At 39.6% G+C, this 13,916-nt stretch overlaps 2 protein-coding genes across 3 annotated transcripts in view; one reads left to right on the top strand and one right to left on the bottom strand.

Moving 5' to 3' along the window:
- The window catches only part of CEP128 (centrosomal protein 128), a 636,715-nt gene that overhangs the window by 564,965 nt on the left and 57,834 nt on the right, over nucleotides 1–13,916 (bottom strand). The gene's annotated exons all lie outside the window — the stretch shown is intronic.
- Nucleotides 1–13,916, top strand: part of TSHR (thyroid stimulating hormone receptor) — a 168,020-nt gene that overhangs the window by 106,676 nt on the left and 47,428 nt on the right. Inside the window, exons 5-6 of the mRNA XM_055288570.2 lie at nucleotides 9,276–9,350; nucleotides 12,386–12,460. Coding sequence (XP_055144545.1) covers nucleotides 9,276–9,350; nucleotides 12,386–12,460 — 150 coding nt within the window. The remainder of the gene's footprint in view (nucleotides 1–9,275; nucleotides 9,351–12,385; nucleotides 12,461–13,916) is intronic.

Raw genomic sequence — 13,916 nt, 5'->3', positions numbered from 1 at the left:
AGGATACTGTTTGGACCGAAAAGTATGCATGTAATAAAGCTTTATATCTGCAAAATGATGAAACACTAGACACTTCCATTTTCTATTGTACTTTCTCTATAAGAAATATAGATTGCTGCTGTTGTTACTCCTAGTAAGAATAGTGACCAAGTTCTGAATGCCTTTTGTGGGCCAGCACTCCACTAAAAGTACTTCACACACACTATCTCACTAGTTTTTACCAAGCCTTAGTTTCTGCTATGTCAAATGAAGATGGTAATACATACCTTGCAGAGCTCTTGCCAAAGTTTTCTTAGCTAAGACATTTCAAAGTGAGAATTTGAACCCAAAAGTGTCTTCCTCCAAAACTACTGCAATGCCATAAAATCTCTTTAATTAAAATATCTGCAATAATTAAAGAAAATGCTGGCCAGGCTTGGTGGCCCACACCTATAATCCCAGCATTTTGGGAGACTGAGGTGGAAAGATGGCTTGAGCCCAGGAGTTTGAGACCAGCCTGGGCAGCAGAGTGAGACATCATCTCTATGTAAAATATTTTTAAAAATTAGCTGGGCACAATGGCACTTGCCTATAGTCCCAGCTGCTCAGGAAGTTGAGGCAGGAGGATCACTTGAGCCTACAAGGTCGAGGCTGTAGTGAGCCATGATCATTTTACTACACTCCAGCCTGGGCAACAGAATGAGACCCCTATCTCAAAAGAAAAAAAAAAAAAAAGCAAAGAAAAAGAAATGTTGCCCTCAGAAGAATGTGTTTACTTTTATGTGAGTCTGTGGGTTTGTTTGTTTGTTTTTGAGACAGAGTCTTGCTCTGTCGCCCAGGCTGGAGTGCAGTGGTGCGATCTCAGCTCACTGCAACCTCTGCCTCCTGGTGGTTCAAGGGATTCTCCTGCCTCAGCCTCCCAAGTAGCTAGGACTACAGTCTTGTGTCACAATGCCCGGCTAATTTTTTGTATTTTTAGTAGAGATGGCGTTTCACCATGTTAGCCAGGATGGTCTCAATCTCCTGACCTCATGATCCTCCCGCCTAGGCCTCCCAAAGTTCTGGGATTACAGGTGTGAGCCACTGAGCCTGGCCTATGTGAGCTTTTTAAACCAAAAATTAGTTAAAAAGTTTACAACTGGGATAGATGAAATGTGTGATTTATGCCTTATAGTATAATAAGACTTTATTTTGCTGAGCCACTAAGTTGAATCAAGTGGATTCATCAGAGGTTTCAAAATCACCAGCTTTAGCACCAATCCTTAAATAATCGTGAAAGTAGCTGTATGCACCTGCCAGGCAATTTAGAGAATCACTTCTATAATGTTCTATTTTTAGTGGAAAAATATGCTGATAAATTTAAAGTTTCCTCAATCTGCTTTAAAAATCTGAATACTTATAAAATCTCCTTGATATCTCTTATTTTTTAATTTCTCAACAAATTAAAAGATACATCAAATCATGAATATTGCCTTTTGGTTATAGATTATTTCTTTCCTCCAGTTACATATGGAATGTTAATAATAATTCATTAATAATTATCAAAGATTAAGACTTCTCTCATTGAAAATCCTCGATAATGTAGGAAATAATTTATTCTGTGAACTTTCATATTATAGATTAATATGAAAAGTAGGTGCTAGTCTAACAATCAGGGCTTTAGAAACTAAGGTCTAATCTATAGCAAGAGCTTTGACAGACTTTTAACTTTTGACCCAGTAATTCCATTTCTATAAATTTTCCCTAAGAAAATAGAGTAGTGAAAAAAAGTTAATGTAAAAAGCCATTTGTTTCGGAGTTAATTATTTATATTAGAGAGAATTTGGAAAGGACTTACATGCTTAGCTAAGAGAATGGTCAAATATGAAATACTAAGCCAGGCACAGAGGCACAAACCTTTAGTCCCAGCTACTCGGAGACTGAGGTGGGAGGATTGGTTGAGGTCAGGGATTTGAGGCTGTAGTGCACTGTGACCCTGCCTGTGAATAGCCACTGCACGCCAGCCTTGGCAGCACAGCATGACCCCGACTTGTAAAGAGAAAATCTGTTGCTATAGACAATTTAATCACATAAGAAAAGCTTTTGTCATTATGTTATTTAAAATATATGTGTGTGTGTATATATATATATGTATATATATATATATATATATATGTATATATATATATATATATATATGTATATATATATATATATATATATATATATACTTAACAGAAAAAAATAGTTTTTCTCTGTATTATCAAATGGTGGGAGTTTTTTTTACATTTACCAGCTTATTATAAAGAATATTACAAAAGATAGAGATGAAGATTGCATAGGGTGAAGTATGGGGGAGGGGCGCAGAGCTTCTACCCCCTCCCTTGGCACACCACCCTCCAGGAGGATGGTCAGCTGTCCGAAAGTTCATTTCCTTTTTGTATGAATGTGTTTCAAAGTTTTTTACAATAAATATGTATTACCTCTGTAGTCAGATGAAATTAACTTTTTAAAGATCAATATGCAGGTCGGGCACGGTGGCTCACGCCTGTAATCCCAACACTTTGGGAGGCCTAGGCGGGCAGATCATGAGGTCAGGAGATCGAGACCATCCTGGCTAATACGGTGAAACCCTGTCTCTACTAAAAATTCAAAAAAGTTAGCTGGGTGTGGTGGCAGGCGCCTGTAGTCCCAGCTATTCGGGAGGCTGAGGCAGGAGAATGGGGTGAACCCAGGAGGCAGAGCTTGCAGTGAGCCAAGATCACACCACTTCACTCCAGCCTGGACGACAGAGCGAGACTCCGTCTCAAAAAAAAAAAAAAGATCAATATGCATTAAACTTGAAATTAATACTTGATGTCAAGATACATCAGTAATGTATTATGTGATAGAACCCTGTCCTAAATGTTACCTTAAAATTAATTTACCTATTTATTAGTCTCAGTTTTCACCTAGGGATTGTATAGCACTTAAAAAATTTATAGTAACAAAATGATGGCCTGGGCAATATATACACATCTTATTTTTAAAATAAATAGTATCTATTTCCTTATACCACCCAGAGTATGCAGTAAAGTGCACCTAATAGATGTCCAGTAATTATTCACTTATATTCTAATTAATCTCTTCCCACTCTACCCACTTGAGTGAGCAAACCTAGTCAAAATCAAAGTGACTGCCTTCCATTTTTTTGAACTATAGGTGAGGCGGGAAATTAAAGAAAAATAAAATTAAAAAGAAAGAGAAATAAGCTTTCCTATATTAGGCTGACTTGTCCCAGAGGCAGCAATAGGCACAGCCCAGACCCAGGAAAAGTCTTGATAATACTATCTAATGTGCTCTGGAGACCCTCCCAGCACTTCCTCAACATAGGGAGAAGAAAAACAAATTTTCCTTTGTTTTATGGAATAAGTTTATAGATTCCTGTTTTCTGTCACTAGTGACTTCAAGTATTCTGTTTTATCTAAGAAGTACAACAAAAGTCATAAGAAGCCTGAGTAGGCCTGAACTACAGCTGCCTGGGCACCATAGTGAAGGTTATAAGATAAACCAGTGCAAGGCTCTTTAGTGCAAAACCTAAATAATGAACGTCTAAGTTGCTTGGCAATGGTCATGTGCAATCCTGAGTTTGTCCTGCCTCTGTATCCCTGCTTTCACACCACTGTAAGCTTGCTTCAAGCTAGCCCACCCACTTTTGTGAAATGTGTATAAAAGTCAAGTGCTGTCTTTGTTCTAGGCCCAGTCTTTGGACGTTGAGTCTGCTAAATCCGAGTGCAGTCAATAATAAAGATATCCTCTTGTATATACCCCAAGCTCTCTCTCTGGTCCTCCTGATCCCACAACATAGGCACTTAAAAGTAAACGGAAAAAAAATTGAAAATCAAATTGAAACAAGAGTTAAAAAGAAGGGGACTGGTGGAGAGTTAGGCTTTTGGCTAATATTCTTGTTCAGTTTATTGTTTTGGGTAACAATAAATTGGCTGTGGCAGCTTCTCTTCTGACATCTGAGTCTAACTGAGTCTCCTTGGTTTATGCTGGTCTGAAGTGTTCCCATCTCCCTTGGCCCCATCTAATTTTGCAGATGAAATGCAAAGTCAGCTTTTTGATTGCCCTCAAATTGTTTCCGGGCTTGGCGTGCTTCTTACTCATTAACTGGGGCAGTTTAGGGTGTGGGGAAATATCTCCAAGGGTGAGGAGCACAGTGAAATGCCACAATCCAATGCCTGTTGAATAATTGAGGTAGGAAGGGGGACACTAGGAAAATGGAAGGAAATTAGTGGTTGGAAAAAAAAAAGTCTTCCTTAACAGAAGACTTCAAGTCTTCTTTTCCCCTTCTTCTGTTCCCCATTCCCTTGCCTGAGAACTCTCTTCTCTCATCCTGCTGATTTCCGATATACTCTTTGAGGTGTGGACTCAGGGACTGAGTGCCTGCTGCAATGCTAGTTGTAACGGGAAAGCCAATTGTCCTGTGCTAGGCTTTTATTGAGAATTAATAAATGTTTCTTAGAGGAAGAAAAAAAACCCAGAATGTAGACATGTGATTAAGTGAACCTAACTGCATGCCGAATTATTGATCTGTTGATTTGTGAAAACTGCCATTGGACAGCAATGTTACACTTTTCATCTAAATGTTTATTTTATTTGAAATCTAATGAAGGAGAATTAGATAATGAATATTTACATATATTTTTAGTTTTGCCGGATGATCTCCTTGAAACCTCATTTAAAAAAAAAAAAAAAGAGGCTGTATTTGAAGTCGTAAGTCCTAGATAAAGGCCCAGTGTTGCCTCTAAGTGTGTAACAGGAGATTATTCACTTGCCCTTTCAAAACATGTCTCCATAGTTTTGTCTGCAAAATGAGGATGATCCTTACCTGCATCACATGAGTCAGTTATGTTGTTCCCTCACTAGGAGGAAATTCACACCCTCCCTCAGGTGAAAAAAAAAGTAGACTGTTTCTTTTCACCCTTTAATCTTCTGTATTAGTTTGTATTCATGCTGTTATGAAGAAATACCTGAGACTGGGTAATTTATAAAGGAAAGAGGTTTAATTGACTCACGGTTCTGCATGGCTGGGGAGGCCTCAGGAAACTTACAATAATGACAGAAGGGGAAGCAAACAGGTTCTTTCTCACATGGCAACAGGGAAGAGACATGCAGAGCAAAGTGGGGTAGAGCCCCTTATAAAACCAGCAGATCTCATGAGAACTCACTCACTATCACGAGAACAGCATGGGGGAAGCACCCTGTGATGTAATCACCTTCCACGAGGTCCCTCCCCCAACACGTGGGGATTACAATTTGGATTACAATTCAAGATGAGATTTAGGTCCCTCTCCCAACACATAGGGATTACAACCTGGATTACAATTCAAGATGAGATTTGGGTGGGGACACAGAGCCAGACCATATCATCTTCCAAAGCTGAATTTTTCTAATCAATACGCTTTAAGAGCCTTGTATATTTCCCCAACAAAGAAAAAGAGCCTCGTTCCATAAAACAGCATACTTAAGCAGCGTATCTGGCACATATTTTAAAGTTATTTTTTATAGAGAATATATAAAGCTTTACTTTTTTGTTTTTAAAGTTTGAGATTTTTTGCATCCTCTTTATTACTTTTTTTTGACTGAGATAAAATAAAAAGTGAAAATTCCACATTCCTTCTTTTAAAACCTATCTACTAGACGTGACCACTGTGAACAGAGTACTCTATATTTTTGGAATTTTATTTATGCTTATTAGTTTGGGTAGATGAATTACTATAAGAAATAGACAAAAATACAGACATGTAACAGCCCTAATGAGTGAGGTTTACTGCTTGCTCATGGGACAGTACTGGATCGATGAGTGGGAGCGCAGAGCAGCCACCTTCAGGCAGTCACTCAGGGCCTCAGGTTGCTGGAGGCACAGACATTTAACAGCCCTAATGAGTGAGGTTTACTGCTTGCTCATGGGACAGTACTGGACGGATGAGTGGGAGCGCAGAGCAGCCACCTTCAGGCAGTCACTCAGGGCCTCAGGTTGCTGGAGGCACAGCCATCTTCAGCTCTGGAGGGCATCTCCATTCCTAGTGTGCTGTATTACAAACAGCTTTTCTTTCTTCCAATGTCTCCAGCTTTCTGGCAGCATAGCTAGCCTCCTGCACACTCAGGCCATAATCGCTTAACTCAAAATGGTGTGATTCAAATTCACCCTCACAGGCATGCTTGAAGACATTCAAATTTGAATGCCTCTTTCACCCTTCTCTGATTAGATGTTCTTTTGTACTCACTTTTGCCCTTCCTTTCTTCCTATCTTTGAAAAGGTTTTACTAGCTGCATTTGCTTCTTATGTTACCTCTCTATTTAATGATTGATTGATTGATTGATTGAGACAGAGTCTTGCTTTTTCACCCAGGATGGAGTGCAGGGGCAAAATCTCAGCTCACTGCAACCTCTGCCTCCTGCGTTCAAGCGATTCTCGTGTCTTGGTCTCCCAAATAGCTGGAATTACAGACATAAGCCACCATGCCCGGCTAATTTTTGCATTTTTAGTAGAAACAGGGTTTCGCCATGTTGCCCAGCTGGTCTTGAACTCCTAAACTCAACTCCACCTGCCTCGGCCTCCCAAAGTGCTTACAGTCATGCGCCACCGCACTCAGCTGTTATCTTTCTCCATTTAGCTAAACTACCGGCAGTCTACGACCACTCCACCCCCTCTCTGCTTCAGGAGATACTTTTCAAAAGTCACTTGTGAGCAAGTGGTGAGCTGTTGCCTTACCTCAGAAAGCAGCTTCTTTTCCCTGCTGTTTTCTTGTGGGGTCTCTCATTCATCTTTCTCCTTTGTAGCTCTTACATTCTCTTCCAGAAATCTTCTCCTCTTTCATGTTTCCTTCTCTCTCCTTGCTGCCTCTCCCACATTTCTCCTCTTCCAGCCTCCATGTAAGTTGCCAGCCTCATTTAATCAACAGTTACTAGCAGCTGCATTTCATTTCCCTTTTATTCTCTACCTTTTCAGCTGACCCAGGTGGGCTGCATTTTCTTTCACTGTGACGTTCTCTTAGACCACTCACTCAAGACTACTTGTTCAAAGACGGTCTCTTGTGGAGCAATTTTCCAGACTGCAAACTCCGCTTAATTTCCAAACTCCTGCATCTAGTTTACATCTGTTTGTCTCTGGCAGAAGTTCAAACCCTCCTCCCCCAATGGAAAGCTCTGGCAAGGAGTTTATTGCTCACCCTGGAAAGAGAGAATGACCTCAACAGAGATTGATTGTCTCTAGAGGGGCAAGGTGGGAAAATTATGAGATTTTGGAGTAGGGTGGCCAAGTGTCACACTTTTCCCAAGACAGGGAATTCAAGGATATGGGCTTTGCATTTTAAAGCCAGGATAAAAAATGAAAGATTGTATAAGGAGGGTCTTTCCATGCAGGGTCTTGTTTAGGTAAAAATCATGGCATAATAGTTTAGGATTAACATAGTGAGGATTTGGAAGTGAGGAGTTCTAAGATCTTGGGGTATAAACTGTTGATGCTTTCTGTTGAAGCATTGATGGTTCTGTGTTTCAAAAACTCTCTGTAATGAACAATAAAGCAATTTGCGTGGGCAAGAGTCTCCTGGAATAGTAGTTATGTTAATGAGGACAATGGACCAGTAAGGGTATATTATTATAGACAGTAAGCTGTGTGTTTAGGGAGGAGAGGGGTAGGTGATTTCTGTTCTCAGAGTTAACTGCATCCTCTTTTCCAAGATCTGTTTCATATTCAGTGTCCTTAGTTGAAATACCTAGTTGAAAAAACCAGAGAGTTTTTTCTAATTTTGCAAGAATGTCGCAACATCTCCAGTCCCAAGTCCCTGATGTCTCTTCTAGCTTTCATTGTACTTATGAAATTAACAATGATAAAAGCATTATTTATAGAGCCCTAAATATGTGAAGGCCAAACATAAAATCCCTCATGAATATTATTTAATCTTCACAAGAGCCCCACAAAAGAGGTATTGTTAATTGTTCCTATTTTACAGACAGGAAAACTATGGCTCAAAGAGGCCAAGAAACTTGTCCAAGGTCATATAATCAGAAGTGGCAGAGCCAAGACTCTATCTCAAGTCCATCTGGCTATTCGGAAATAAAAAGGAGTGAACTACCAATTCATGTTACAACTAGATAAACCTCACAGACATTATGCTAAATGAAAGAAGGCAGACACAAAATACTACCTGTTATATGATTCCATTTATATGAAATGTCCAGATAAGGCAAATTTATAAAGATAGAAAACTAATCAGTGGTTTCTAGGCATAAAGGAGCAAGTGGAGACAAACTGCAAATGGGCCTATGGTTACTTTTATCATTGATAGAAATGTTCTAACCTGTGATGATGGTTTCAAAATTATGTAATGTTACTAAAAATCATTGAACTGTATGCCTACATACAATGTTTGAAGTTTATGGAATGTAAATTCTTTTTCAATAAAACTTTAAAAATTACAGAGGTCGCATTCTAAGCTTTCTGATTGGTACCACCGATGACTAGATGCTGGTTCTTTTAGGTGCCACTCCTAAGGAGAAATGCTAAAGGTTTACTGGGTTCTTATATACTTTTCATGTAAGCATAAGGAATGCCTTAAACTCTTTTAGCCAATCAAACTATGTTGAATATGTTTAATTTAACCAGTGAGAGTTCATTTCTAGCAGTTACTTATTTCTCTAATGCTAACTGTGCATTCTTGATCAGCATTTATATAAGCCTAAGTATATAAGTTACTGACACACGATATTGCACTATACATGCAGAAGAGTCTTCAATTGCTGACATGACAAAATAAACCCAAGTAAACTGTGAAGACTTACCACTTCTGTACATCTGGTATGGCAATGACAGAGCCTTACTGTCCATCTTGCTGTGCTGTCGTTCATCATAAAATTCCCTCAACCTCCCACTCCAACACTCATTGTCTTGGCCAGAATACTTATAAATAATAAAGATATTTGCCTTCAACTCCTCACCAAATCATTGGAGGGATTTTTCTTTTTTCTCTAAATCTAAAAGAAAAAAAAATTCTGATACTACAATTAAGAAAAATGTAGCCCATAAATTAAAATGGACGGAAACCAAGCCAACGACGCAAAAGAGCTGACCAGCCATTGGGTCCCCGTGAGGAGACAGGAGTAGTTTGTTGTTGATGGGACCCCTGGCAGCTACAGTCCCTGTGGTACCCTGTGGCATAAATGCATATTTTTCTCATGAACATTTGTTAAAACTGATTTATGTTGTTTTGTCTTTGATAAGAACAGATACGGATGTATTATAGTGACTGTGTTCCTTGTAACTTATACAGAGAAATTCGGAATACCAGGAACTTAACTTACATAGACCCTGATGCCCTCAAAGAGCTCCCCCTCCTAAAGTTCCTGTAAGTATTAAATCCTCTCCCATCCTACTTTTCTGGGGGGAGGGGGTCAGATTTAATGCTGTTGTCTCCCAGGAATCTCCCTAGGATGATGCGGTCCAGGTTCATTTTAATGGTGTATAGCCTGGGTCAGGGCAAGGTATTGGGTGAAATGGTCCATATTTTTAAAAACCTATTCAAAAGTCAGCACATAGTGCTGGGACCAGAGACCTGCTCCAAGAAACAGGAGAGAGAAAATGCTATCATGTATATGTGGTCCTTAAATGTAGTATTTCAGAACAAAACAAAACAAAATTCTGAGAGCCAGTTGGTCAATTTTGTTTGAAAATGGGTATCACAACAATATTATTAGAGTGGCTGTTACACAGGAAAAAAACCCACAAAGAGTAAAACACATTTTTGTGGGGAGTGGAGGGAAAACAGAAGGGACAACAGTTTCAACCTCCCACTCCAGTACTCAAGTGTCCAGCACTCACTGCTTTGCTTTGAAAACACCTTATGAACTGACCATAAGCTCCATGAATCCAGGGACCACAGCATTTTTTTTCTCTGTTGAATCTTTACTGCCTAGTAAAGAGTAGGTGCTCAGTAAAAATGTGTTCGGTGGATGCGTCTGTATGACCTCAGGCCCCCTGGATACCAGGTGGAAGAGTCCTTTTTCCTACTTGCATGCATTATAAAAATTAGAAAACAAAGAGTATGAAGAAGAATTTTTTAAAAAAACTTAATCCTAATACCCCAAAATAAGCACTATTAACATTTCAGTTCATCTTCATCCAGACCTTCAAAACAAACTTATGTAATCATAGATATTTTATGAGATAAGCCCTTAAGGATGAATAGAGGGTATCTTGAACAAGAATGGGGAGAGATTAGATGGAATAGCATGATAAAGACACAAAGGTAGGGAACCACACAGCTTCTTTGGGGAACTAAAAATAGTTGCTTTTTTTTTTTTTTTTTTGAGATGGAGTCTTGCTCTATTGCCCAGGCTGGAGTGCAGTGGTGCGATCTTGGCTCACTGCCACTGCCACTTCCTGCATTCAAGCGATTCTCCTGCCTCAGCCTCCCGAGTAGCTGGGATTACAGGTGTGCACCAGCACGCCCAGCTAATTTTTGTATTTTTAGTAGAGATGGGGTTTCACCATGTTGGCCAGGCTGGTCTCGAACTCCCAACCTCAGATGATCCACCCGCCTCAGCCTCCCAAAGTGCTGGGACTGCAGGCATGAGCCACCGTGCCCAGCCAATAGTTGTATATTGAAGAGGTGGGTGTGAGAGATGCCAGGGGAATAGAAGACACTGATGGGATATGAAGATGAAAGGATGTCTGGAAAGCCATGAAAACGTATGGGACCAGACAATCGCTCTTCTTATGGACTCTGAGTTTCAAATAATATAATAACCCTTTGATGTGATGATCCCCCACTATATGCTCTGTGGGGAACATACAGGTTTCTAAGACATTGTCCTTGCCTGCAATCTAGTTGAGGAGATGTGTATGAAATTGAAAAGTGCCTCTCCTACAGAAGAATAATGGAAAGTGACAAAGGAGAGACATATACAGTGTTTGGGGGTTCAGGTAATTAGAGAAGACATCAGAAAGAAGACCCACAGGATGGTTTTAAGGGACTTGTTTGAGATTTTTGAAGAATAGAAAGATCTTGATCTAAGTATATGGACCCCACTTGACTCTTGGACCTTTTTCCCTCCTACTATTCTTCATGAGCACCTACTGCAATTGAACTAGTTTGTTTACTGTATTTCAAATATACCTTATGGAATCTCACCTCTCTCCTCTGTTATCTGGAATGTCCCTCCCATTTGCTCATTTTGAGACTTCTGGCTCCTGCTGCCTCTTCAAATCCTATGCCTTCTTCTCTAGAAGGAGTCAAGTCTGAATTTGCCTCAGAAGGTGTATCAACGGATATAGTTTTTCTACCAGAAGACTTTCTCTAAAGCTTTACTGAGTCGTGTCTAGATCTCACTCTATGCCATGCCAAATTCTCAAAAAAAAATTCTAATTACATTCAAGTAGCTGCAACAAATGTTAAAACAACTAAATCTGGGAGGCATCAGGAGCCTGAGAATTCTTGTATTCATGGTGTTTTCTGCATGTCTTTTAATCTTAACATTTTTCTGTAGATGATATAAACTTCAGAAGGTAAAGACATTGTCTTTGATTGGTTTCCTTCCTTTTCTGGACACTTTCTTTTCCTGAGACAGAGTCTCGCTCTGTCACCCAGGCTGGAGTGCAGTGGCGTGATCTCCGCTCACTGCAAACTCCACCTCCCAGGTTCAAGTGATTCTCATGCCTCAGCCTCCCAAGTAGCTGGGATTACAGGCACACGCCAACACAGGCAGCTAATTTTTGTATTTTTAGTAGAGACAGGGTTTCGCCATGTTGGTCAGGCTAGTCTTGAATTCCTGAATTCAAGTGATCCACCCACCTCAGCCTCCCAAAGTGTTGGGATTATAGGCATGAGCCACCGTGCCCGGCTCTCTGGACATATTTTGTTAAATGGTACTGTTATAATGGTACTCTCAGGTCACTGCTGTAGGAAAGCTAGTTTTGGCAAAATAACAGCACAATATAATGTAGAGCTTGAAAGAGGCAGCTGGCTTAAAGTCATCATATCTTCCTGTCCCATCCTCTTCTTAGCCCTTCACTAACACACACATAATTTTTTCCAATTACACAAGAAAATCACAACATACACACACACACACACGAAAACTGAATTTATATTTCTAGTAATTCCACTTGGTTAAAACAATCTCCAGAGTATTCGAAACTGAGCAGATGTATTGACACCGGTGGACTGGATTAAATTATTGTGCCTTGAGGGAATATCATCTCTTCCAACCATCAGCTACTTGCCCATAGTTACTCAGATATTTAGTGAAGGTGTTGGGAGTTTGACCGCAAGCTGTCTTCAGAACTCATGCTTTCAGCTATTACATTATTTTCCTTCCTATGTGTTGATTTTTTTTTACCTAAATTATATGCTTTTTTTTACTCTTTTTTTCATTAATTTAGTGGCATTTTCAACACTGGACTTAAAATGTTCCCTGACCTGACCAAAGTTTATTCCACTGATATATTCTTTATACTGTAAGTATGCACACACGCCATGTTTGACAATATTTTGTTTGTCACTGACAAGAACTAGAATACAGTCATGGGAGTTGGTTGAAGCTAAGTAAAGCAATTGTTTCAAGAAGTAAGCAGTGATCAGCTGTGACTACACTGGCATGAAGCAAGGCAAGGACTGAGAAATAACCACTGGCTTTAGCAATGTGGGTTGTTGGCGACTCTGCCAAGAAGAGTTCCAGTGGAGTGCTGGTTGGAGTGGGCTCAAGAGAGATTTGGGTAGAGAGAATTAGAAAAGAGTTACCATAATTAACTCTTTTGAGAAGTTTTACTATTAAAAGGAGCAGAAAATAGCTCAGTAATTGGAAGATACTGAGTCAGGAGAAAAGATTTTGTTTGTGTGTTTTTGTTCTTAAATGGAAGAAATTATGCAATGTTTCTTTGCCAATGGGAATGGTTGAATAGAAGGAATATTTGATGATAACTGTGATAACCTTATTTTTCATAGAGTTTTAATAGTTTTCTAAATACTTTCCCACACATGACATTTGCTCCTCTCAGCCACCTTATAAGGTGTAAAGCAAAGTTATTGCTTTTCCATTTATGAATGAGGGAACTGAGGAATAGAAACCTCAAGTGATTTTATCTGAGCAGTGTCTCAAGGAACAGTCATGAGTGGTACTCAAATTACTGCCTGAGACCTTTGATTGGCAGCCATGTGCCCTTTTTCAAAGCTGGTGACATGGGTCAGTTGTCTTACTAATTGTATAGGAATGAAAGGACATAGGGCAGAGAGAATCACAAGTTGAGTTGCATTAAAGAGTCAGCAAAAGGTAGAATGATAAGCTTCAAACTCTTGGGGTTTTGCTAGAAAAAAAAAAATTGATCATACTTCTTTGTTGCAAAAGAGCTTAGTTCAAAATGTAAGCAATCTTCCAGAAACTAGAATGGCGTAGGAAGGTTCTCCAGGAGCTTGGCGAAGTTTGGCAAGTGCAGGACATTTTAGAAATACTCATTAAGTGAAATCCTTTAATCCTTTTATTCTGACCTTCTTAAACCTCCATGCGTGTAGAAAACTCTAGTTGTTGTGGAAAAAGTGTTGCAGATTCAGAGAAGCCTCTGAAATCCATCTGCCTCCCTCGATGAGGGTTAAGTCAGGGACCTCCACTCACACCTAAAGCTCCCTCGCTTACCCCACACTTGGGCTCCAGGTGCATGTCATCTAGGACAGCTCTCACCACCTCACCAGACCTCTGAGCCACTAGTGGTTAAGAAGGGTCAGTGAAACTTAAAAAGAAATAAGATTTCTTGCACATGGCACATGGATACATATGTAACAAACCTGCACATTGTGCACATGTACCCTAAAACCTAAAGTATAATAATAAAAAGAAATAAAAAAGAAATAAGATTGAGCTATATTGTGTCCTGTTATTTATTTAAGTGCATATGTGCAGCAAGACCCCTGCTCCAGGAG

Source organism: Symphalangus syndactylus, chromosome 8, assembly GCF_028878055.3.
Source record: "Symphalangus syndactylus isolate Jambi chromosome 8, NHGRI_mSymSyn1-v2.1_pri, whole genome shotgun sequence".
Lineage (NCBI taxonomy): Eukaryota > Metazoa > Chordata > Mammalia > Primates > Hylobatidae > Symphalangus > Symphalangus syndactylus.
Note: the sequence above shows the minus strand (reverse complement) of the source record. Positions and strands in the feature narration are given on the sequence as shown.